We start from the raw sequence: 23981 nt of genomic DNA, 5'->3' as shown, positions 1-23981 counted from the left end.
TATTTAGGATTCCTTGATTTACTGCTTGAAATTTTTTGGTAGACATAGCAGACAGTTTCTAAAGCAGCCTAGAGACTTCTAACACATTTTCATTTCAATAAAGGTCAGTTCCTAATTTTGTGTACATTTGGCCTTACCACATTAAGTGCACACTCAGAAGATTACAAGAGTATGAAATTTTTATGTCAGATAAAAAAAATCAGTTTCATACTGCTTCGAATAGAACTTTTTAAAAAAGCTCCATCATAGTTTTAATGAGTACCAGATTAATCAGGTAGCCTGCAACCTGCAGCATTTAAAATATACATTTGAGAAGTATAAGGAGTATATTCTTGCCTAAAGAGAAGAACCGAATTTATTCAGCAAGAAAGCGTTCAATCTGGTAAGAAACTTTTACTTGCAAATGATTTGAATGAGTGATTTCCTTCTCCTGAATCCATGCATATTGAAAGATGCTGCCTGACCCTGCTGCTTCACTAAAAAATTATTCCTTAAAGCAAACTGTCTGCTGGGCAGAAAAAATCTCCAAAATAATCACTAAGTGTGGGAAAGAATTGGGTATATTCCCTTAATATCGCCAGAAATGTTTCTTGAAACTTTCTTGGGGTTTGTTGGGTTTTTTTCTATGCAGAGGAAAGAACAGCTTCTTTCTTTTTTCCATCTTTTGTTTCTCTGAAGTTCCTAACAGGGAAGCAGCTGCAAGGTGTCTGACTCGCATCTGAACTGGAACTGGGCAAAGACCAGCCCTTGTTTTCAAACACTCCTATGAATAATCAGCATCCACTGGAAAGCATCTGATATTTGCTGGCTGAAGGCTGGATTTGGGCAGCAGACCTGAAAGGTGGCTTATTCTACTGTTAGATTCTGCCAGCTGTCATTTCTGAATTAGAAATAAATTAGAAATAGAAATTAGAAATCCACCCAAATTTTCTAAATTGTCTATGAATTGAAGTTAATATGCATAGAAATATTACTTATGTTTAATTTCTAAATTAATTTGCATCAAAACAATTAATAAAGCATCCAGATTTCACAGGTAAAGCAAATGTCTGGTTAAATTTTACAAAGGCTTGTAAATATTTACTAAACACATACTACATGTCTTCTGTAGATTATGATGCAAATCCATCTAACAAACAAAAGGTATTATCAGACTGCAAAGATTTGCAAATACTACCAATAAACCAAATGCTAAGTTGATACAGCCGTATCATAAACATTTACATTTTTGAGTGTCTTATCTTTCAAAGCTCTGTAGTTTGAAGTGATGTTTATAAAAGCTCCCCCATCTCCTTTGTTAAGCTTGTAATTAAAGCTGACCTGATTATGAAGATCTGCTATCTCGGTCTTGTTGGGAGAACGCATTGATTAGAAAATCGAGGAAACCTCATTTCCATCCAAGCAATGATCTCTGCCCAGGAGTGCACTGATTAATTAATGAGTGTGTTTACCTGGGTGTGTGAGTTTGGGCAGGTTAGCCTTTGCACATAGCCTGGCTGCAAGGACAGTGACAGCTCTGGAATGCAGCATCCCTGAACCTTAACAACAACCTAGCACAAGCATCACATGAAAGTCCTTACCCAGCCATGGCAAGGTGTCACTTTCGGTCATGTCCACCCTAAATCATCATCTGCTCTTAAGCAGGAAAACGTAGAGCCCTTTACAGTGCATTTTTGGATAAATAACATTGAAAGGTTAAAAAAGATGTTTGTATGATCATGCAAGGAGTCAATAAAAATGTGGAATACTTGTAGACGTGCATATTCTATATATATTTAGTTAATAAACTAAAGTTTATTTATTTAGTATAAATATATACATTATTTGTAGTATTTAGTTACTAAACTCTATAGTTTACTCTCATTGAAAGAGACCTATTTCAAATCTTGAAAGAGAGTATCTTTAAAGAAACAATGATGAAATCACATAATGTAGGTATGTGGTGTTTTTTTAAAGTACAGTATTTTGTCTTTAAGTATTGTCTCATGACAGTATTATGGCTACGGAGTTTAACGGGGAAATTGATGTTTGTGAATTTAGCAGTTTGGAAAACTTTGCATAGGGGAGATGACATAGTCACTCATTTACAACTGGGAATGGGTGTGTGTAAGATTTAAACAAGGTGATTAAAAATCCCAAGCCTCCAACCCCATTAAAATGGGGCTGAGAGCAAACTCTCACTGTAAGAGATGCTTTTCAAGTCTGTGAGGTGTGACAAGGTGATTATGTTGTTAGGAGATGTACTGATAGCTGCTGAGATAACATAAACCTACTGTAACTTATTTGAAGGAACAAGGACTAAAACAGACCCAAGTACACTCAGGGGTGAGTGGAGAATTCTTGGTACAAGGTATAAACTGCAGATCATATCAAAGTATTCTAAAAAATATTTATTATGGCCATAGAGTGGGAAACTCAATAGGTTTTGATTTTGCCATTTTTGACAAACCCATTGGTGTTCCCAGAGGAGAACATGTCTTTCAGCAAGCTTTGCTAACAATGTTCTGAAGGAAATCCCTTTATGGGTTTCAGGAGCACTTAAGAGGAAGATCACTTTATCTTTTAGTATGCTTTACTATTAAATTAATCGTACCTGGCTAGTGAGGAATTCTGTGATACTCAAGATTCCTTAACTGACAATATGTATGCTCCAGCTTATGGTGATGATGAGTGTTTTCTACTCTTAAAGCCTTGCTGGAGTTATTTGGGATGGGAGATTTAGATCTGTACAGAGCTGGATTCAGTCAGTGAACCCCAAACCCCTTCATAGGGTGGCATTTGTGTGTAGGGTAAATTCTGTTTTCTGTGCTCCCGGTGAATCACCCTGCACAAAGCATGGGTGCTTGCAGTTTGCATTAGGAGGATTCAAATTCCCCCATGCTAAATACTGAACAGAATAATTTTTGTCTTCAGAGGATTTGTGCTTTTGCCTTCCCTCTGTCCCTTTTATGCCTTCTGTGCCAAAAGAAAATCACTACATGTGTGAATGTAGTGGTACCAACTTGAAGAAAGTAATTGGCTTTGCATGGAGCTTCTCTGCCTTGCTCTGCCATTTCCAAGTGAGAGGATGCGTGGCCAGTTTTTGTCTGTTTCACATCTCCCTTTTGGAGATTTTAACCCTGCTTTGCACCACTTTTATAGACCCAAACCCACATGGTTTTGATTTGGCAGAGAAAGGCAGATTGCTAACAGAAATGATGTGATACTTGTTTTGGCATTTTGCTTGGTGTTTTTCATCTACATCTCTTGTTGTGTCCATATTGAGCTTGGTTGTAAACTACAAACTATGCTCTGTGGGTTTTTTGGACTGATAACAAATCTCATGAGGTTTGGGAATCCCATGATGTTTAGTAAGGCCAAGTGCAAGGAGCTGCTGGAGTCCAGAAGGAGACACCCAGCTGATCAGAGGGATGGAGAACTTTTCCTATGAGCAAAGGCTGAGAGAATTTGGTTTGTCCAGCCTGGAGAAGAGAAGGCTGTGAGGTGACCTAATTGCAGCCATCCTGAAAGGAGCCTACAAAAAACATGGACAGGGACATTTTACAAGAGGATGTAGTGACAGGGCTAGGGGGAATGGCTTCAAAATGAAAGACAGTAGGTTTACATTAAGTGTTACAAATAAATTATTTGCTCTGAGGGTGGTGAGGCACTGGCACAGGCTGACCAGAGAAGATGTGCATGCCCCCATCCCTGGAAGTGTTCAAGGCCAGGTTGGATGGGGCTCTGAGCAGCCTGGTCTAGGGGAAGGTGTCCCTGCCCATGGCAGGGAACTTGGAATGAGATGATCTTCAAGGTTCCTCCAACGTAGGCCGTTCCATGATCCTTGAGATGGAGCAGCCCTGATGGCACTTCCATTCTCCTCTTGTCCAATTCAGATGAAGTAGATTTTCGGATATTTTTTCATTTGGCCTTTTACTCCAAAGCATTAATAAATCTGGGAGAAAATTAAGGCTTGTAGGTCCAATTCAATTTACATGAGATCTCTTTTACTGCCAGTACATAAGAGCTGAATTGTGTAAGTATCTATATCAGTTTTAAAGCTCCTTTTCCTTATTAGACTGGTAAAAAGATGACTAATGAATATTCACCACTCGTAAACTGCAATGGAAGACTGAGTAGGAATCTTCATCTCTAAGTTACCTGTTTTTCAGTTGCTTCTATCTACAAACCAAATGCTCATCTCCCCCATCTCCTGCAAATCCCCTTATATCAGTTCCTACGCTAATCTGTGGGATATAATTTAGGTGGAGGTCAGCCATTTTCATATTATGCAAAATTTAAAGAAAAGGCTTTGTGTCTTTCGGATTATGCATAGAACAGCTGATTCTGAAAAGTCCAAGTATCAGTTGCGTCATGGCTCTAATTTGGAATGGAAAACCAGAGTAAAGTAAACTACACTCACAGCTTCAGAATATACTAAATTAATCCATTTTCTGCATGTCTAGAGGTTTTGCTTTCAGCTTTTCCTTCTTCCTTGATTCTCTTCCAAGGAAAAGATGAAACCGAGGCAGTAGCAAGAGGTGGTTTTGAACACTAATACCTTTCCCAAAACATCATCTTTCATTAAAAGCTGCTGTGGTTGCAAGACAGTCTTGAAAACATGAACTAAGTGTAACCTGGGCAGAGATGTCTGCTTAAGCTTTCACAGAGTCTGAAATAATAGCTCTGAGAGATGTGAGCCTCATCTCAACAGGGTGTTCTCTCATATGCCTTCTATTTTCAAGTTGAACTTTCTCTACTCTTCCTGCTCTTCCAGGCAGGCAAAGTTTAGTCACTGCATGCAGTCAATTTACTCCAGTGACAAGGCATGTATTTACTTTGGGAAAGAAACCCTACCTATTTTTTCTCCAATTATGATAAAATGAAATCTAAGGGACCCAATGGTCCTATCTGCCAAGACAGACCCTAGTCCAAGAGTGGCTGGAACTACATGGTAGATCAGCTTGACAGGCTGCCAGACTGCAAAAGTGGCAAGCATCAGCAGCTTAAGAGAAGAGAGAAATAAACATACACTAGACTTATAAAATATTTATTGTAATCAAAATACAGATTTACTGAAATCCTGGGTTTTTTTTGGAGGTGGGGTGTTGGGTTTTTTGGTTTTTCTTCTTTCTTGTACACCTCAAATGGAAATTTTCCACAAGTAAAACGTCTCAATATTTGGGTAATCACCTTATCCTAATTCAATCTTGTTAAAGTATTGGCCTTTTTTTTTTTTTTTTTTGCAAAAGAGACTTTCAAATTCTATGTGCTTTGCAGTAGGTCTGAGGGGAGAGATGGAGGGCAGAAGGGAGGCAGGCAGAAAGACAGAGGTACAGACATGACTGAGGTTGTGCCCCAGATCCTTCCCCGAGTGCTTCTTCTCCTTTTGGTTCTGTAACATCCTCGGGTGCTGGATGCCTTACTCTCCCCATCCCCTTGCTAGAGCAGACATGGGCACTGTTCCCTTCTCTCCAGACTGATCCCACCAGAAAAGTTCAATTTAACAGTGGGTGAATTAACACTGCCTGCTGTGAGGGCCTCTCATGTACACAAAAATCCACAGTTAACTCTTTTTTTTTTTTTTCCTAAAAAACCCCTGAGCTACACGAAGTGCATTGTTATATGTTAAGGATACAAAGCCCCAAGCAATTTCATTTTCTTCAGTGGGAGTTGCAAATACTGGCTGCTAAAACACAGCCAAAAATTACCACAGAATGAGGACTGGGAAAGTAAGTACTTGAAACCCAAGACAATCCCTAAGCTAAGGTTACCGCTACAACATTCAGTTCTTTTTGGTGCACATCTATATGGTTTATTATTAGTTAATCTATGTCCTGTGAGCTGTGTAGGATGTGCAGTGAAGCCAAAACAATATTGGTTTGGAGAAGTTAATATTTGTAATTTCCTGACTTTTGAATATTTGATTTTTCAGCCCCAGTAATGCACTAATGCCATTTTATGTGTTTAATATATAATTGGCTTGAATTTTTTTCATCTTTTCAACTGTTGATACGATGATTAGCTTCTGGAGGAAGAGTGAAAAGAATGACGTTTTTTCTTTGGCCCAGTACCACAGAATCTATTTTATGCACTTTTTCATTACAGTGTTACTATGTTGGTGAGGGAAACTTGGTGTAGGTGGGAATTTGGCTGCTCAGTGCCTCTCAGATGAATGAGACTTGGAAGCCTCTCAAGGACGGTGTTATTTTTATTTCCTTTCCAAACTCGAGGGAAGCACTCGAAGGTTGAAAGCTTTTTATGTGTGTTTACAGCACGGTGGGCTTGCTCCAGCCGTCCCTGCTGCACCAGCTCTTCAGCAGTCTGGGATAGTGTTTGTTTAGCACTCGATAAAACAAAAAGCTAAGCAGATTACAGCAGGTTAAATTAACATTTATGACCTTTAGCACGAAAAGCTCCCCTTTGCTGCTGCGCATATAAGAACGTGAAGGAGCCGCTACCAAGTGTCAGTGCAAACACGAGCCGGAGCCATGCCGTGAGCGGTTTGAGCAGCGGGTGCAGGTGCCCGTGAGGGGACACCTGACGGTGCCCACGCGCTGCTCTGGCCCACCCGCCGGGGCTCGGGCCGGCTCCGCAGCGCACCTGCCGCGGAGGGCACGGGCTGCCGCCCTCCCCCGCCGCCCTCAGGTGACACCAGCCCCGGCGGCTCCCCGGGCCGCCGCGGAGCTTCCTGGTTCCCAGAAGGTGCCGGAGCGGCCGCAACAGGAACTGAGAGACGGGGGAGGAGGCGGTGCCGCGCTCCGCCGCAGTCGCGGCCCGAGCCGGGGGAGCGGAGCGGAGCAGCCATGGGCCGCCGCCCGCCGCGGCGCTGAGCCGCCCCCGCCGCCCAGCGCTCCGCGGCCGGCGCTGCCCCTTCGCCCCTGCCGGGCGGGGCGCTTGTCCCTGGGGGCGCCGGGGCCGCCGCCGGGGCCCGCGATGTGACCATGGACAGCAGGTTCAAGTGAGTGCTGTGTGCGCGGGGCCGCGCCGGGGCTGCGGGGCGCGGCGGGCCGAGCCGAGCCGAGCCCCCGCGGCGGACAGGCGGCGAGCAGGCCCCGTGGCTGCCCCGGTCCGCCGGGCCCGGCGTGCGGCGGGCGGGGACGGGAGGAGGGGGAGCCCACCCGGCGGGAGCGTGCGAGGGGCCGGGCGCGTCCGCCGCGGCCGCTGAGTGACAGCGGGAAGGGCGGGCGGGAGGCGGCGGGGCCGGAGCCGGGGCGAGGCGGGATCCGCGGAGCGGGGGGAGCGGCGGCGCCCCCCGACCCGGCCCGCGGCGGCGGAGAGGAGGAGGAGAAGACGGAGGCGGCCGCAGCCCCACCGGCCGCTCCCCCGCCCCACGCCGCCTCCCGGCCCCGCGGCGGCCCCGGCATCGCCCGTCCGCAGCGGCGCGGGGGACGCGCTCGGCAGCCGCCGGCCCGGCCGGGCAGAGGCCCCGGCGCCGGTCGGGCTGTGCCCGGTGAACGGGGCCTGTGCGGGGGTGGCAGCGCGGTCCCGAGGCCGCCGGGCCCAGCAGAGCTGCCCGCAGTGCCCCTGCCCGCCGCGGGCCGAGGATGTTACAGACATCCCTCTAGGAGGTCACAGAATTGTCAGGGTAGGGAGGGAGCTCTGCTTCCTCTCGCCTTGCCAAGGCAGGGTCATATAGCAGGTGACACAGGAACACTTCCAGGTGGGTTTGGAACGTCTCCAGAGGAAGACTCAACGACCGTCCTTGGGCAGTCTGTTCACTGCTCTGCCGCCCTCAGTGTGTAAAGGAGTTCTTCCTCACGTTCAGGTGAAACTCCTTGTGTTTTAGCTTGTGGCCATGGTGGTTGCAGACCACCCTTCTGTCATTACGGCCTGGCCGGTGCAGAAGAGGTTCTTGGGGTGTTCAGGAGCACTGCCGTCCGGGCTGCCCTCCGGTAGCGGCCGCCTGCTCTCGTGACATTGAAAGTGACAAGATGTTACACACGGGTTTCGGCAATTGACAAACACTCCGTGTCTGTACGCTCTGAGCAGGCTGCCACCGCGGAGCTGGCAGGGAAACGAGAGACGAGAGACAGGCTCACAATTCTCAGATTAGTTTGACACATTTTTGACACTTCTGAGTGTAGTGGGATGTGAAGAGTAAACTTAGAAGCATTTTCCTGCAAAAGCAGTTTTAGAGTACTACAGTGAAAGACAGAAGGCAGTATTACTTTAAAGACCTTTTTTGAGTGTAACTCATCTAGGAGTTGAGTTAGAAGCACTCATTTGGTGATTGTAACACAAACCGATTCACATTAGAAAACCCCAGCCTGAGAGGATAAACCGAAGGCCTAAGCTAGAGCAATGTCATGGGGAGATGTCATTTTTTTCAAATGAAGGATCTTTGTGGTCACTTTTCTAGGTAACTCAGCCAAGCCTTATCAGTTTCATTCTGAACCTGCTCATCAGCCAGAGGAACAATGGACAGTTTAACACCAGATTAAATCTCCGGTGTCCTGGATTTACGCTGTCCTAACTCAGACCAGAATTTCATCTCGTATATGCAGGATCAGTAGATAAAGGATTTCCCCAACAAAATGCTTTTAAATGCAAGGAAAGAGTGTGTTATGGACAGGTTATGTCTTCATAATCTGAATTAGATGATAATTGTGTATCTCAATTGATGATGGTGCTGAGGTCAGTGAGCACATGTACTGAATCAATTAATTTGTGACAGCTGAGTTTTTCCCTGGCTCAGCCTTTGGATTTCATTCAATACTTTATTTAAAGAAACAACGTTTTAATTTGCTGTATGCTTTATGTGAAGCATTCTAGAAACCTGGAACCAAGTCTTTTTTTTTTCCTATAGTTAAATCTCCAGCTGATTTCAGTGGGAGTGTTACACAAGACAGGAGTTCCACTGTGAGCCTTTTATGTGGTTAAATAGATAATTTATATGGGTGCGGTTATACCTCTTGTTTTTAATATAAATAGCAGTGTGCTTGGTAGACAGAGAGGGGTGGATGGCATGGTAATGGCATTTAGGCCCGTTTCAATGAATATGTAGTTTGGGATTAGGTTGAGTGTTAATTGCTGTTGGCACACGCAGTTTGTTATTATCATCAGGTGGAAGAGGCGCCGGCCGTCACACGCAGCTGCCCTTGATGGCTACTGCAGATAGGGAGGCTCCTCTTCCTGGCTAGCTCGGGCTTGTGGCCGTCCCCGCTTAGTGCACTCGTGTTGGCTCTCGCAGTGAATCACGCCTGAGGTTCAGCCTTTAGAGGCCCAGCTGGCGATCAATATCTGGTGAAACAGGAAGCCAAACGAGTCTCGGCCTTGGGGTGCTAATCAGGTGCATTTAAAGGACAGCGGCTAAACACAGCGAATAAAATGAAAGTCTAATGATGACCTATTCCTACTTATTAGAAATAAGACATAGCTTTAGAAAAGGCTGCCTGTGACTCCATTAATGTTGCTGATTGATTGATTGATTGATTGATTGATAAGGAGCTTAGTAGCTCTTTTTTCTCAACTGTTAGATGAGGTATGGTGAAGTGACTTAAAAGCTATTTGATATATAAGGCAGTGACAATAAAATGTAAATAAATCACACAGTTTAGCTTGTTTATCTTTCTTATTCCTTTCTTAAGGCTGTATAGGGAAATGCGACTTTTTGGTTCTTACTTAGAACTAATCTGAGTACTAATTTTGTTTTAATAATATTTTAATTCTATTTATTATTCTACAAAAAGAATGGAAAGAATATAACAGTAGAAATAAGATCTGAAATATGTATATGATAATTGATTGTGTTTGTTTCTTCTAGGGAAAATCCAGAACGTACCTTTGATTTGGTACTGAAAGTAAAATGCCAAGCTTCAGAAAACGAAGGTAATACACTGTGCCTATGATATTTATATAGAGAAATGACATCTGGAAAAAATACTTGGCGTGCCAGTCTAGTGTTATTTTGTACTTTGAATTGCTTTTGGACTGACATTATGTTAGAATGTGCCTATGATTATTTTATTGCTTTTTAAAATCTATTACTTTGTAGTTGTTGTGGGGTTTTGTTATGTTTTCATTTTAGCTGTTGTAAAAATATTTTTTCTCCATGATATATTTGCAAAACTTGGACTTGAAGTGTATTTTCTACTCTTAAAATATTGATTTTGTGTAAGATTTCATTTTAGAAGAACAATTGACTTCTGTCTGTCAGGGGAATGTTAATTTTGATCAGTGTGATAGAAAGTAAGTTATTTTCTGAAAAACAATAGAAGAGACTTTCTTTGTAGCTCATGTTTGGCAGCTGCCTTGGTTTGCTGCACCATACAAACAGCAATGAGAGCTGCCTTGAGCTTGTATCAGCCGTCACTTTCACATCTCTATAAACACGAGGTAAAAGAGATGTAATAGTGCAAGAGTTGTCTGAGAGAGGCTTTTTTTTTTCCTCTTGGGTAAAAAGAAGATGGGCTTTCCAGTACTGAAATTAAAGTGACCTCTTGAAAGTCCACTGGGGGAACTGGGTTCATGTTCTCATCCGAGGTTGTTGGCCTTAAAAAAGCAGGGAGAGAGGAGGAGTCTTCTTGGGCTTGTATTGTAGTCATGTTAGTCTGTGACAGCTGTGTCTTAATCACAACTATAAAAACAATAAACTACATCTTAAAATAGACTATATTTCTTGTCCTACTGTGCTAATGGATACTGTTTCCAGAGTTTACTACTTTAACAAGTAAGAGGTCTGTAGAAGTTTATAGCCCCAAACTATTCCTTATTTTTTTATATTTCAGACAGCGTTTCTGTTAGTGTGAGTTGTAAGAATGTGCCTAATGTGTTTGGGAAAAAACCCCTTTTGGTTGAAGCTAAACAATTGTAGGCCTTTGGGTCTTTTAATTACTTTTGTTACCAGCCAGCACTCTCCAGTTTATCACCTGCTTTTTGATTTGCTCTTGGTATTGTCATAGTTTGGCAAATCAGGCGGACTTTCCTAACTATTATCATTGTTATTGTTGTGGCTTGGATTATGTGGCACTCTGCCTACTTTTCTCTCCCTTTTGCAATTTTTGCCTTAGTGATTTCATAGATGATGTCTGGCAACCCTGCTTAGCTACTTGACTTTGGATTTGTTTCTCCTTGCATTGTTTTTTTAGTCTCTGCCCCCACCCAGTATCCCTTCCTGGGGGCCTGTTCATGTCTTGGCTTAGGCCCAGCTTCAGGCTGCAAATTCTATTCCCTTTCTTCCTTTTCCCCCTGAGAGCTAGACTGATGGTAATCTTTCCAGGTCTTCATCTTGAAATCTTGGAACAGTGTGGGCCTTTTCCTTCTGTGATCAGAACATGGATCTATATCCTTTTTATTTCTTTTATCTTCTGTTTGACTTCTCATTTTTCTTGTGCATCTTTCTGCCACTGCTGCCATAAGAAACCACTTCTCATTGCATGCAGCTCTGTGAATGACTACCTACACCTGAATTTTGGTCATAGGCACTTCCCTTGTCTCTCTTGCTTGGTAGTTTTGCTGTTTATCACTTGTCCTCATGGGGAGAAGCATCTGTAAGAAATCTGTATCTCCTTGCACTGTGACCCGAGTTAATGTGGGGACTGTTGGTGGCTGTATTGTGGTTGCATTCCCTGCTATTCCCCTTTTTGTCACAATTGCTTCTATGCTCTCTGGGCTCAGTTGCTCTTGGGTCATGGGGTGGCCAAAGATAGGAATGGGTTTGATACCAGTAATTTTTTGGAGTCTGCAGTGTGGAACTGGTGATGGGCTTGGTAAGGGTCTTTAGCTGGCCTGCAGCTTGTGTTGATTCTTGCATGCATCCAGATCAGGACAAAAGTACAGTCCCCTTTTGCTAATCTAACAGTGCTGGCTGAATATTCCAGTTACCATCCTGTTGTACTTGGTGACCCATCTGGGATTTGTTTTAATGTCTTTCATATCATATCTAATTCAGATAACAAACTCACTTCAGTGAGGGCTTGACATCATATTTACATATGGTATTATGAGCACAGTGATGTATCAAATTAATATATCTGAATGTTAAAGTTATCTAAAGGAAATTCACAAGGGACAAAAGTGTATTGTCTTCAGTGCCACTTCAGAAACGGAGCACAGGGCTTGTCATGCAAAACAGGGAGCTTTCAAGGTTGGTTTATTATAAGGCCTAACAAATTTGACAGTTACCCTGTATTGTAGGTCTTGCCTTTAAATAGATTTTCATGCTAGGATAATCTTTTGAATATATCATACTTGAAAACATGATCCATTCACCTGGTTCTTTGCTCACGCCTCTTTCTTTCTTATGAAAGAGATTTGTGTTTAAATAGGGGCTTTCTCCCTCGCATCCCATCTGCTCCTTGTACTTGATCCTGAAGCTATGTCAGGACTGAATTTGTGACATCACTGTCACCAGTGTTGCCGTGGAAATATCACAGCCACAAAATTATGATCTCCCTGCATGAGTGAGCAGCAGGAGAAGCCGACTTAGGAGCGAGGAAGACCTTAATGTGACCCGTGTATCTCTAAGCTTTTTCTTTTCAAGCTTTGCTGTAGTCTCTGTTCTCCTGTATTTTAATTTCCCTGTGCCAATGTATAACTGTTCTAACAAATCAAAATGGAGGTGGTTCTTACTGCATGTGGAGCTCTTACTAAGATGTTTTTATGAGGATACTGAATGTAACAGTCTGACATGATTAAGCATTTTACTGTTAAAATTGTTAAACACTTTTGTAAAAGTATTTTTTCATAACTTCTTAATTACAAAATAGCTCTCCAGGAATATCAGTTTTTCAGACTTTACATTGTCCTAGGACTGTTCCAACTGTAAAGGATCATACATACATGAAATGCAGCAGCATATAATTTCTTATATGTGTTAAGAAATTTGTCCTTCAATTATTCTACTACTTATTTTCAACATAGGTGTTTATATTGAGTAGAACCCAAAGAGGTTTCATTTAAGTTAGTATGAATTTATCACTTCATGTTTGGTAGGTAGCTCTTGAATTGGTTACAGGCTCAGTTGTGCTAGCATGTATTTATTTATGGGTGGATCAAAATTCTCTTTCCCACTGGATACATGGTTTCTGGATTTTTTGTGATTTAAGAGTAGCTTACATACTTGAATATTTGTTACTCTGTTTTAAACTACAGGAATGCATAGTAGCATTGCTAGAACAGTGATCTTCTAACTCTTTCCTCAGACAGAAGAGGAAAAAAAAAGCATACTACCTAAATAGTCTCATAATTCCCTTAACAGTTTAGGATATATGCTTACTACTGTATTTTCAGAGTAAATCTCCAAAGAGGAGACAAGAGCCTTAAAACCAACATGAGATTGTAGCCCAGATCATAACTTTGGGTCCTTTGCAGTGCTGAGGACAGTAAACATCAGTTAGTAACTAGTTGATGTGACAGCTTTTACTTAGGAAAATTCATAACCCATTTCTCACAAGACTTTTGAGATGAATTAGCTTCTGTTCAGCAGAGTTTGCCAAGTGACTGGGACAGAAGTGCTAAGCTATTCTAACAGCCTGGTATTTGCTAATTGTGTATTTGGCTTGCAATGTTAGTAGCACCTTACAGAAAAAAGTTTTACACTCCCTTCCAGGCAGTTGCATATTTTTGTAATTCTTTTCTGTGTTATTCCTTAATGAACAGCGAACAAGAAATAGCAAAAATGTGTGCTCAATTTAATATCAGCAGCAGGCCTTCTGTATTAAATTTTCACTTACAGACCCATAGGGCAGCTTGATAACAGATATTATCAAAACTGCTGTGTTATTTTAAGGACAAGAATTTCTCTTTAGCTTTAGGGTGAAAAGTTTTTTGCACTTTGAGCTGAGTCACCCTTACTGGGTATCAGAAGTGAGCAGTGGTTCAGTTGTCCTAAGTGCACAGTCTTACATAAGGCTATTGCTCAACAGCTGCACCTACAGCAGCTCTACTCTCCTCCTGGCACTCTTTTGTCCCTTGAAAATTACACTGCAGCTGGCACTAGAAGATGGGTTGGAGTCTAGGAATTGTCTGAATAAAGCTGTCTGCAGCTTTTTTTTTTTTTTTTTTTTTTTGCCATCCAGATCCTTCTATCATGAAAAATAAATTGAATTTCTGAAAGGTTGATGTTTCTGAACTTTTCCACATGGACATGTCCAAATGAATAGTGCCATTGTAATCTCTGTGAGGAGTGTATATTTATCTGTGTGTCTATGAGCACACAAGCATGTACAGGTTGTACATACACACCTCTAAGTCTGAGCTGTGGGTTTGAGTTAAATGGGCAGAGATGAAGCTGGCAATTTAACTCAGTCTATAAATTTTATATCCTGTGCATTGATTCTATTAAAATTGCATTGCAGATGCAAAAGGCAGTGCAGATACAGCAGCAGCAGAAAAGCAATATGCAACAGCTTCTGTGAACATAAAATTTTCAGCGTTTCTGTCCACAGTTTCCCGAGAAGATGACTCAGATTGGTTTCAGTGTGATTAAGAGAGTCCTGTTTGCTAAACTTTTTTCTTTGATTATAACACATTAAAAAAAAACAACAGAAGGGCTCCTCAGAGGCTGCAGGTAAATCCAGAAAAGTCAAATACTGAATTGTGGTTTGAGTCTAAAGCAGTCCTGACTGTTCAAGTTTTACTTGAAAACCCCTTTAAAGTACCAGTTCATTTTCTGTCCAATCTATAATAATTGTTGGAACACCCTTGAAATTTGGTTGCTTTGTCTCTATTTCTTTTTTAAATGCTAAGAAGTCTTATATAGCTCTAGGGCTAGATAATGTGATTTCCAGAGAAGGTGTTAAATAGATTGTGTTGAATAGCATGAATAACTTCTGTAGTTTATTTTCCTTCTGCCAGAATGATAATAAATCTTAGTGATGTGTGATCTCCAAATTATTTTTCTTTAAAGGGCCTTAAATTCATTAAATTTTCAAGAAGCCACAAAATCCAGTTTGATTGTGTGTTGGTAGAGTTAAAATTGTATGCATTAAGTCCAGAAATTAGTTTAGAAATGCAAAATTCTTTGTATGAGGTTTGATTGCTCTCTGTTAAGGTATTAACAAAATACCTAAATCGAGAAAGGTCCCAGTTCCAAAACCAAGTTTACTGCAGTTGGTAGTTTTGTCCAAGGGTAATCTGTCATGCTTTGGTAAGGTTTAGATTTAGAGTCTTCTAAAGCTGCCTGTAGGAGGTGGACAGAGCAAGCACCACTTTTTCTTCTGTTTTTTCTTCACTCTAGAGAGTTGTTTGTTAACCACATTCTCTGAGCCACTGGGTGTAACATGCTGATGAAGATAACTTCTTTCCTCTGCTCTACATTTTTTTGTACAGCATCTCTTGAACCTGATGAAAAAGATAATTCTATCAGAGTAACATATGAGGAAGTCTGCAGGACTTTTTTTAAGAGCAGTAAAAACTTTTGATGCAGTGGTTATATACTGCTAACCTTTTTCCCTGTTGGTTTTAGCTGGAAGGGTACTAAATAAGTACTGGCCCACAGAAAATTAGGTTTCTCTACTTTTTTAAAGTATGCTCTGTTCTTCAGGTGACTGTGGAGAGCAACTATATGTTGTTATGAGCTAGATAAACTTTCTTAAAGTATCTCATTTATGTTTATATTTTAGTCTCAAATACTGTATTAACATATTAGAATTTTTCAATTGGTAAAATATCATTTGACAGCATTGGATATCTGCTTATAGTCTTGGCTTAGATGCAGTTTTTGTGTATTAGAAAAAACAAAAAATATTAGAAAAAACAAAAAAAAATTTGGTTTTATATTCCTCAGAAGTTTCATTGAGCTTAACATCCACTCCCCTGCCCCCCTGCCCCAACTCATTAACTCATATGTTATTTAGGTTAGCGCTACTTCCCTGTGGTGGTTTCTTGCTATTCTGTTGAAATTTCAAAGTTAAAAAGGACATTTAATCTAGCCTGGCTTCTCTATAGGATTGATTGATGAGGAGAAGAAAATATCACAGTCTTTTGTTGAGAGTTGTGTAAATGCTTTGAAGACAAAAGCAGGTAGTATATGAAAAGCAGGTAGAGCATCACTTGTCCTTTAGACAAAACCAAGGAATATGAGCCAGAGTTTGGCTGAAGTTCTCTAGTGTACAAACACCAAGCATAGCTGTAAATCCTTCATAAATTATAATCTTTAAACCCTCCACTTGTAGCTAAATGAGTAATTTCATTGTGTTCAAATTTCTGGCATTTAATTGGAAAGCCCCTGAGGGTATGAACAATATCTTCTGTGTGTTTGGACTGTCACTAGCACAGAGTGGGTGTTGGAAAGTTATGAACAACAAAACCAATTAAGACAAGAATGATTTTGCATCTAAGATAAAAATGGGCATTTTGATGCCTTTTACCTTTTCCTTCTTTTCTCCAGAGACTGAGAAATGCAGTGTAGTCTCTACGGCTTTCAGCTTCTCCACAGATGCAAAAATGTGGAGGAAAATGTTGCCACTTTTTAGTGTCTCATTTCCTACAGATCTTTTTTTTTTCACCAACCTCCAGAGATTCTTGGATGTATGTGTCATTTGGAGGTGGGTGCAGATATGTGTGTGTAGGAGGGGAAGGGGTGAGAGCCGCTCAAGAAATAGGTCAAGGAAGCCCTTTCTCCTATCTCGCCTGCATTCTTTACCAGGGTGAAGAGACCTCGGTGGGGAGGGCCGACCCTGCTCCCCAGCAGCCAGGGGACAGTCCTGGGAGGAGTGGCAGGCTCTGCTCTGCTGCAGGGATTCCAGCTGCAGTGATGTGGGGGCAGGCTCTGTGCTATCACTGCTGCTAGAGATGAAGTGTTCCCCTGCAGGCACTTGCCCGGCTGTGTCAGTTTTTCATGTAATGCCATATGCCACTTTCAGCGGTGTGATCGGGTTTTAGGCAGTGAAATTAAAAGGGAAAAACTTGATGAGTTAAGGGATACAAATTCTAAGCTGGTATAAAAAGGATTTTGTATAAAAATGAGTAGAATGAACCAACTAGTATTAGTATAACTATAAGTTGAAAACAGTAATGTGTGTAATGTCAATCAGTCTGAAAGTTGATGTTCTTGTGCTTTTTTCAAATTTAATTTTAGTTTCGTTTTAGTACTTCACTATTTGAGATGGCTGCCTGGGGGATAGTTTGTGGGCTTTTAAATTGCTTGCATTCAGAAGTGTTAAGAGTTTGCATATTTTCCTAAGCTAATGTCAGCATGCTTCAGCCCTCCCACACACTGAACAGCCAGCCCATCGTACACAGAGATTTATCTTACTTCAGTGGGGTGTTTTATGCTGCTTCCTCTCTTTATATATAATGTTATGACTTTTTTTTTTTTTTTTTTAATATATGGAGGATTTAAAATCTGCTTAAAAAACTTTGAACACTGATTCAACTTCCAAGGTTTAAAATTCTTTTTTTGCAGAGCTGTAAGACACTTCTCTGTCTATCACTAATTTGAAGATGCTGAAGTGTAGGGTTTCCTGTCTGGTTAACAAAAATAGTTTTTTAATTCTTTTTCCTTTGACACTGAAGATATTATCTGGAGAATGGCAGATATGTGTAGATGCACATGCTCATCATCTAACTGTTGAAATAGATACTTCTGTGTATAAATAAAATAAAACATGATCAGGGCTACAAAGGGAAGAGTTACACAAGTTTTTGTGAAGGGCTTAAAAACCCCTGAAGCCAAGTAAAAAAAGTGCTATTTTTATTCCTTAAAGTGATGTAGTAAGAGTGATTTGAGCCTAGCATTGCTTTGCAACTAGTATGTTAAGAATCTATATTTTTCATGGCAGGCTGATGTGTAGTAACTCCAAGATCCTGGTAAAAACATGATATTTACAGGCAAATACTTGGGTGGAAGATTCTATGTGACTGACAGATAAAGTAATAAAATGCTGAAAACACTAACTTCTGATATTTGCCTTTAATATTTTTCCATGTATTTTGGAGAATTGTAGCTTTATGCTTAGAACTGAATAATCTGGGTGAACAAAGACTTTTTATATTTTGTGAATCTGGTTTAGGAGAAAATTTTAAAACTTAGTACTAAACTTTATTTGGAAAAAAGAAGAGAAAAAGCAGAAGTTAAGAAAAAAGGCCTGAACAAGATTTTGGGTGTGGTATCTGAGCTTCCTGCAATGGGAGAGCCAAGGCAGCAGTTTAGTCATACTGTGTTCCTTTGCAAAATTCTCAATCCTTGTTTGGAAGGTTTTGTCTAAGTGTTAAATCCTTAATTAGAAACAAGGTTTGAACAACGCCCTCAGGTTATATTTCCTGAATCTGTTTTTTTTTTTTTTTATGCATTTGAATGGGTATTCAGATGTAGATTGAAACCTAGCTAAAATTAAAAACTTGTGTCTGAAAAGAGCATATTGCTTAGGGTTTCTATGGGACATATTTTAAAAACTTTCTTAGTTAATGGCAAGTTTGATCATCATAGAGGCAAAATCATCATAACCAAGGTGTTATTTTTCTGTGTTTTAACACTGCATTGCTCCTTCAACTCAGAACCACAGAATGACACAAATACTTCCTGTACATCTGACTTTAGATGCTGTTCAATATCAAGGGTTTTATTTGTTGCACCACTTAAACCTGTATTAGAGCACGTATAAATATTGTTGTGTTGTTATTGTGTGGATGGGGTGAAATGTTTGCTTTTGGGAGGAGGCAGCTTTTTGCTGTGTCATTTTTGCTAAATGCAAAAATCTCTTTAGTAGTTAAATACTGGATGCTAAATATTGAGTTTAACTGTATTGAGATAGTTGCACTTGACACTGAGAAGCCATGCTGATAATGGTTATAGGCACGGCATTATTTCCTTCCGAAGTTGCAAAGAAAAGCTTAACATTTTAAGGCAGTTGTTTCCAGGAATGAAATTGAGTTATTACAGAACAGTGATACTTTTTATATCCTCAGGTTAAGATGCAGTGCAAAAAAAAAAAAAAGTAAGAGTGATTTGTGCTACATTGAATGTGTTTGTGTTCTGTTTAAATGCAAAATAAAAAAAAAAAAGTGCAGCATAATGGTAAAGGACAAGGGTTGTGTGGTGATTGCAAACTTACCTAGCAATCTGGAAGTCTATAATGAGTTTGAAACAATGGAATAAAACCACTGTGCCTCTAGAGTGTCCAGAGAGAAACAGTTACTGTAACGTAGTCTTGCTGGCAGGAGCAGATCCTTTATGCATCCTGTTCCCATCTTCTGGAGGTCCTTTGGCTCCTAAGCTGTGTTTGCTGTTTGTGTTTCACTTCAAATAGCTGGCACTGCTTAAAGCATGAGGGAAGCATCCTTCCTGCTTCTGGTGGCACCTGGCAGTCTGGCTCCATGGGCACGCTCACCATCCAGCTGCTGGGGCTGCCTCTGGAGCTGGCAGGAGGAGTTCATTGTGCAGGTCACATAGGGAGGGACTGATGGGATTTTCATGCCATTCAATGTAGTATTGGCTGTTGATTCATCCCTTAGTGTTGATTTCAAGTATTTCAGGTTTGTTAAAGTAAATCTATTGCCAGTTCAGGAAGTTAAACACAGCTAGGTATGCCCTTACTCTGTCCTACTATCTTCCTGTTGGCTTTGTGTTGGAATCTGTTTGGGTTTTGTTAAACTCTTGTCCTGTTTTTGAAGGAATGGGTTCCACAACTGTGGTGGGTTTTCCCAGTTTTTCTGTTCACAACAAAATTTAGCTCCTAAGAAAAAACCCACATACTCAAAGTTAGATCCCTGTTATCTGTGGGCACTTTGAAGCATTGTAGATTTGGAGATAGATTAAATTTTCATTTTGTGTGAACAAAATTCTGGCTGAAGACCACAATTGTATTAATTGGTATCATGCAGTAATTCATAGAACTGAAAGTAGTTAACAGCATTGTGACACAGCAGAGGAAATTCTGATGAATTTTGTGTCCAGGAAAGACTTTTGCAGGTATTTATCCTCCAGGTAACTTTTCCCTGTAAGAATACTGCCAGCTTAACAAGAACTTCAGTTTCCTAGTAGCTGATGAACTTTGGCTGTCACATAGAGGAGGCTGTGATGTCAGTGGTTCTGTGCCAGGACAAGTAAAGCTCTGAAACTGAGTTAGGTGAGGTTCTGAGCATTCGGTTTCAGTTTCAATCAGGCACTTTAATTGGTGCATCTGAGTAAACCTGTTTTAGATTCTGGGAATGGGCATGTTGCATGCAGTGTAAGTATGTGTTTCCATCTGCTTTAACTTGGGATTGGAGCCCTCTAGCACCTTACTAGTTCTAGTCTAAAAATGCTTTTACAAGTGTCAGGCAAAAAAAAAAAAAGGCAGAACTAGCAAGTGTAATTAATAAGTAAGGAATTTATAAAGAACTTTTCTTTTTTTGGTCTTGACATAATATGCTGTATTATACAAAGAATTATTTGAAAGATATATTCTTTTGTATTCTGGTTGTGATGTTAGAAATTAATACTATGACACTGCTTGACCAAAAAAAAGGCTTGAGATGACCACCCCTTAAGTGCCTGGGTGAAAGTATTTTTAATTTTCAATAAAACCATTAATAAGCTAAAGCCTGTCTTAAAACTGTGTGGCAGCTAGTGATGGTGACTCTTATTTTTAAATAAACAATTTGTGTGATGTTACTGGACACTGACAGATACAGCAGACTGTCATTGAGAATACTTGTGAGGTCTTGCCAGTCCTTGGAGGGAATCTGCAATATGTTTTCAGCAATGAACAAAGCAGAAATCATCTCAGCTCTTGGTATTGGGGAAAGTGATGAAGGACAGGGTAAACCAGATCAAACAATAATAAAAATAAACTAAACTACCAGAATTTTCAGTGGAAGTCAAGTAGGATGAATTTTGGAAATAAGAAGGTAGTGAATTGTGTTGGCTGTGGTCAGCAGAGCTCTTGAAGCCAGTGAGTCCATGAGGATGGGCAGATCCCAAGCACTTGCTCTGTAATTGCTTGGGAGCATGAACTTGATCTGCTTATATATGATCTGCTTCATGCAGTTTATATAGATGAGGAAGATCTGAAACTGCAGCATGCATTGAAGCTCTAGAAAGAGAAAAAACTTTGCTTCCAGCCCAAAATTATTTCACTTCAATCTGTGAGTTTTCCTGACCCTCCTGATGTGGGTTTGCATGTCTTTGAGCTTTGAAACACTGATTTTTCTCTGCACTTCCCCGAAAACTTTGTGGTAGCAAAATTTGCTGTAAGAGAACCCATCTGTGTGGCTTCTCCTATCTTGGTGTTTTGGATGGTGATGTTTTCTATGGCTGCTGAAAAATACTCTGTGTTAAGGTGTGAAAATAAGGATACCTTGTTATGAGATGTTCTCTGCAAAAGGAGAGTACCCCGTAGAAATTTTAGCTTTCTGGTGAACAGTGGCTGTACTTCATACACTCTCCAACTTTTGATATATTCACCAACCCATCTAAAAGGAGAGAGAAGTACTGACTATAAAAATTGGAATGTGTATTCAGTCACTTCTCAAGTAAGATGTGGCCTAGGATTGCAGAATGATCTATGCATTCAGCAGTTAACATTATCATTAATGACTTCAGTAAAAGAGCCTGGAATTGATTCAACTCAGGAAAGTTTTTAGAGGTGCTCATTACAGCTGTGCTGTAACACGGATTTAGAGCCAATCTGTGTAAAGTAAATATTTACCCTTAGAAGATGCAGTTCTGGATTTCTGCTGAGAACATAACTGGGCTCTGTATAGACCCAAATCAGAATTTCTCACATTATGTCCTAGGAACATAAAGGGATTTTATGATCTGATAAAAGAGCATTGTTTGTTTTGTTTCTCACCATGTACATTCCTCCTTTTATCTTAATAAACAAGGAAACTTGATAGTGGCATATAGTACTGGGGACTTCTGCTACTGAAGTTCTGCTTCTGTGTATTTTAACACTAGAAATTATTCATCTAAGCATGACCAGTGTGTTTTAATTGTCAGCACATCTTGAAATATTCATCTTTCAGGGAGCAAGACAAAAAGTCTTGCTAGGACAGAAAGTGCCAGAACAGCATAAACAATATTTGCAAACAATGTGATGTTTCGAAGCGCTTTGTATGCAGAGAGATCAAAGTGAGTTTGGTCTTTTCTTTCTTTGCTTTGTTTTGTTTTAAGAGCTATATTTAGTTAATGTTGCTTTGGTTATGTAGACCAGTATATTACTTAGCATAACACTTAGTATAGCAGCTTTGTGCTTGTGCATTGAACACAATTCAAATAATGAAACAGATACAGATTGCTTAATTTGAGATAAATGTTGAAAGTTAAGTGTTACAGAAACTGAGAAAGTGCCTATTAATCAATGTTCCAGAATCTATTTTTTTTCTTTTTAAGTCATAGCAGTATATATTCAATTAATATATTTAATAGGAATGTTAGAAGTTCTGTCATGTTTGTAAGCCAAAAAGAAATTATAGTGTATGTTATCTGAAATAAAAATTCTTTTCAGAGAGCAATACTGATCTATTACAAGAAAATAGTATGTTTTGAAAACCAAAGAAATCAAATTTGAAATATATATCAATCGTTCTAAAGTTTAATTATGTCATGTTTATACGTGGTTCACCAACATTTATGGAGGCTTTTATTTCACTTCACAGGGTATTAACTAGATGTACTGGAATATTGCAAATATGCAGGGTTAGGCAGAGACAGTTTTTGTTCCAGGTCTTCTTTGAACACCAATGGCCAAGAAAGATCAATGTTTTCAACTTCATTAGGTTCTTCTTAAGAAAGCGTTTACTACAGAGCAACATTGGAAAATGGTGTTTTGTTGAGATCTGCTAATTGCCTCCTCTTATCTGAAATTCTTAAAACAGTCTAATAAAATTTTTAGTTGTCATAAGATAAAATATGTGAGCAATGAAACAAGAATTCTATTTCCTATGTAGCTGTGTTAGAAGTTATGGGCATTGATAGAATGCACAGATGTGGGGGTAAAATCTGCTTTATGTACAATGAACTGCAATCCTCCCCTGTAGAACTATCTGTGCTTAGAAAACTGATCACATACACTAAAGATAAGGTAGTTCAAAACAGTGTTGTACAGGATACCAGCCAAGTCTGGTCCTGAATAGTGCTATGTCAAGAAAAGAAGAAAAGCACTCTATAAACAATAGATGAAATACCTTCCTAACTTGTGGCTAGATAGCTCAGTAGTTATTAATAGGATACAAAATCTTTCAGCTTTAGAATATGTTTACAGAGCTTCAGAGCTCTGATATTTTCTTCCTTCTTCTTGTGAGTGTCCTGTTATTGTCTTTGCTTCCTCCTTTGCATGTGTGAGATTTATTTTTTCATTTGACTTAGCAGTGCTAAGGGAAAAGGATGAAAATACCCCCAACATTTTAAGGGCCGTACATAATCCTTAAACCTTGTTGGATTTTGCCTTGTTCAGCCAAACAGGGAACGGTTCCACAAAGGTAAAACACATTCTCTGCTTTAGTAGGAAGTGCAAGCACCAGTCAGTGTGAAGGGAAGTGTGAAAAGCCCAGTTCATGGTGCTGAAAGCTTGGCTGATGCTTTACTGTGGGCCACATCAAGGAGCTTTACTGCCAATAAGTGTCCATTAGGCAAGTTCTGCAAAAAACCACAGGTCTTTGAATAGCATTTTGCAGGAAGTAGGTGCTTCAAGCTTTAAGCAAGTGACTAATACTGAGGACAGTGCATTTCTTGGTAGTACTTCTTTGGTGGTAGTGGGAAGTGTTGCTGTCAGGTTGCTCTGCAACCTGTCTTTCCACAGGCAGGAGGGAGAAAGCAAAAGCTCTCTCAGTTACAGAAGCTGTGTTGGTGGAACTGAAGTAAAAGTGAGTGGATGAGCAGTCCCGAAACTGCCCCAAAGAAGATGACATATACATGCTGGAATTCAAGATATAATTGCATTATAGAGAAATTGCATAATTTTCCAAAGTGCTAGCTTTTCTTGTGTCTGGAGTAGGACACTCCCAGTGTTGCTTTGCTTCTCTAAACTTGTCCTGCCTGAGAGAGCTGGCCCAGCAGAGCTGGCGGGTGTCTGTGCCTGTCACGGGGTGCAGGGCTCCCCAGAGAGCAGCAAGGAGACATGCAAACAAAATCC

The 23981-nt window shown here is 40.4% G+C and overlaps 1 protein-coding gene across 1 annotated transcript in view; it reads left to right on the top strand.

The window, feature by feature from the left end:
• The first annotated feature begins 6909 nt into the window (after nucleotides 1–6909).
• The window catches only part of DENND1B (DENN domain containing 1B), a 149459-nt gene continuing 132387 nt past the window's right edge, over nucleotides 6910–23981 (top strand). Inside the window, exons 1-2 of the mRNA XM_036388022.1 lie at nucleotides 6910–6940; nucleotides 9746–9810. Coding sequence (XP_036243915.1) covers nucleotides 6924–6940; nucleotides 9746–9810 — 82 coding nt within the window. The 5' untranslated portion in view covers nucleotides 6910–6923. The remainder of the gene's footprint in view (nucleotides 6941–9745; nucleotides 9811–23981) is intronic.

This window comes from Molothrus ater, chromosome 9 (assembly GCF_012460135.2).
Source record: "Molothrus ater isolate BHLD 08-10-18 breed brown headed cowbird chromosome 9, BPBGC_Mater_1.1, whole genome shotgun sequence".
NCBI classification, from domain to species: domain Eukaryota; kingdom Metazoa; phylum Chordata; class Aves; order Passeriformes; family Icteridae; genus Molothrus; species Molothrus ater.
Note: the sequence above shows the minus strand (reverse complement) of the source record. Positions and strands in the feature narration are given on the sequence as shown.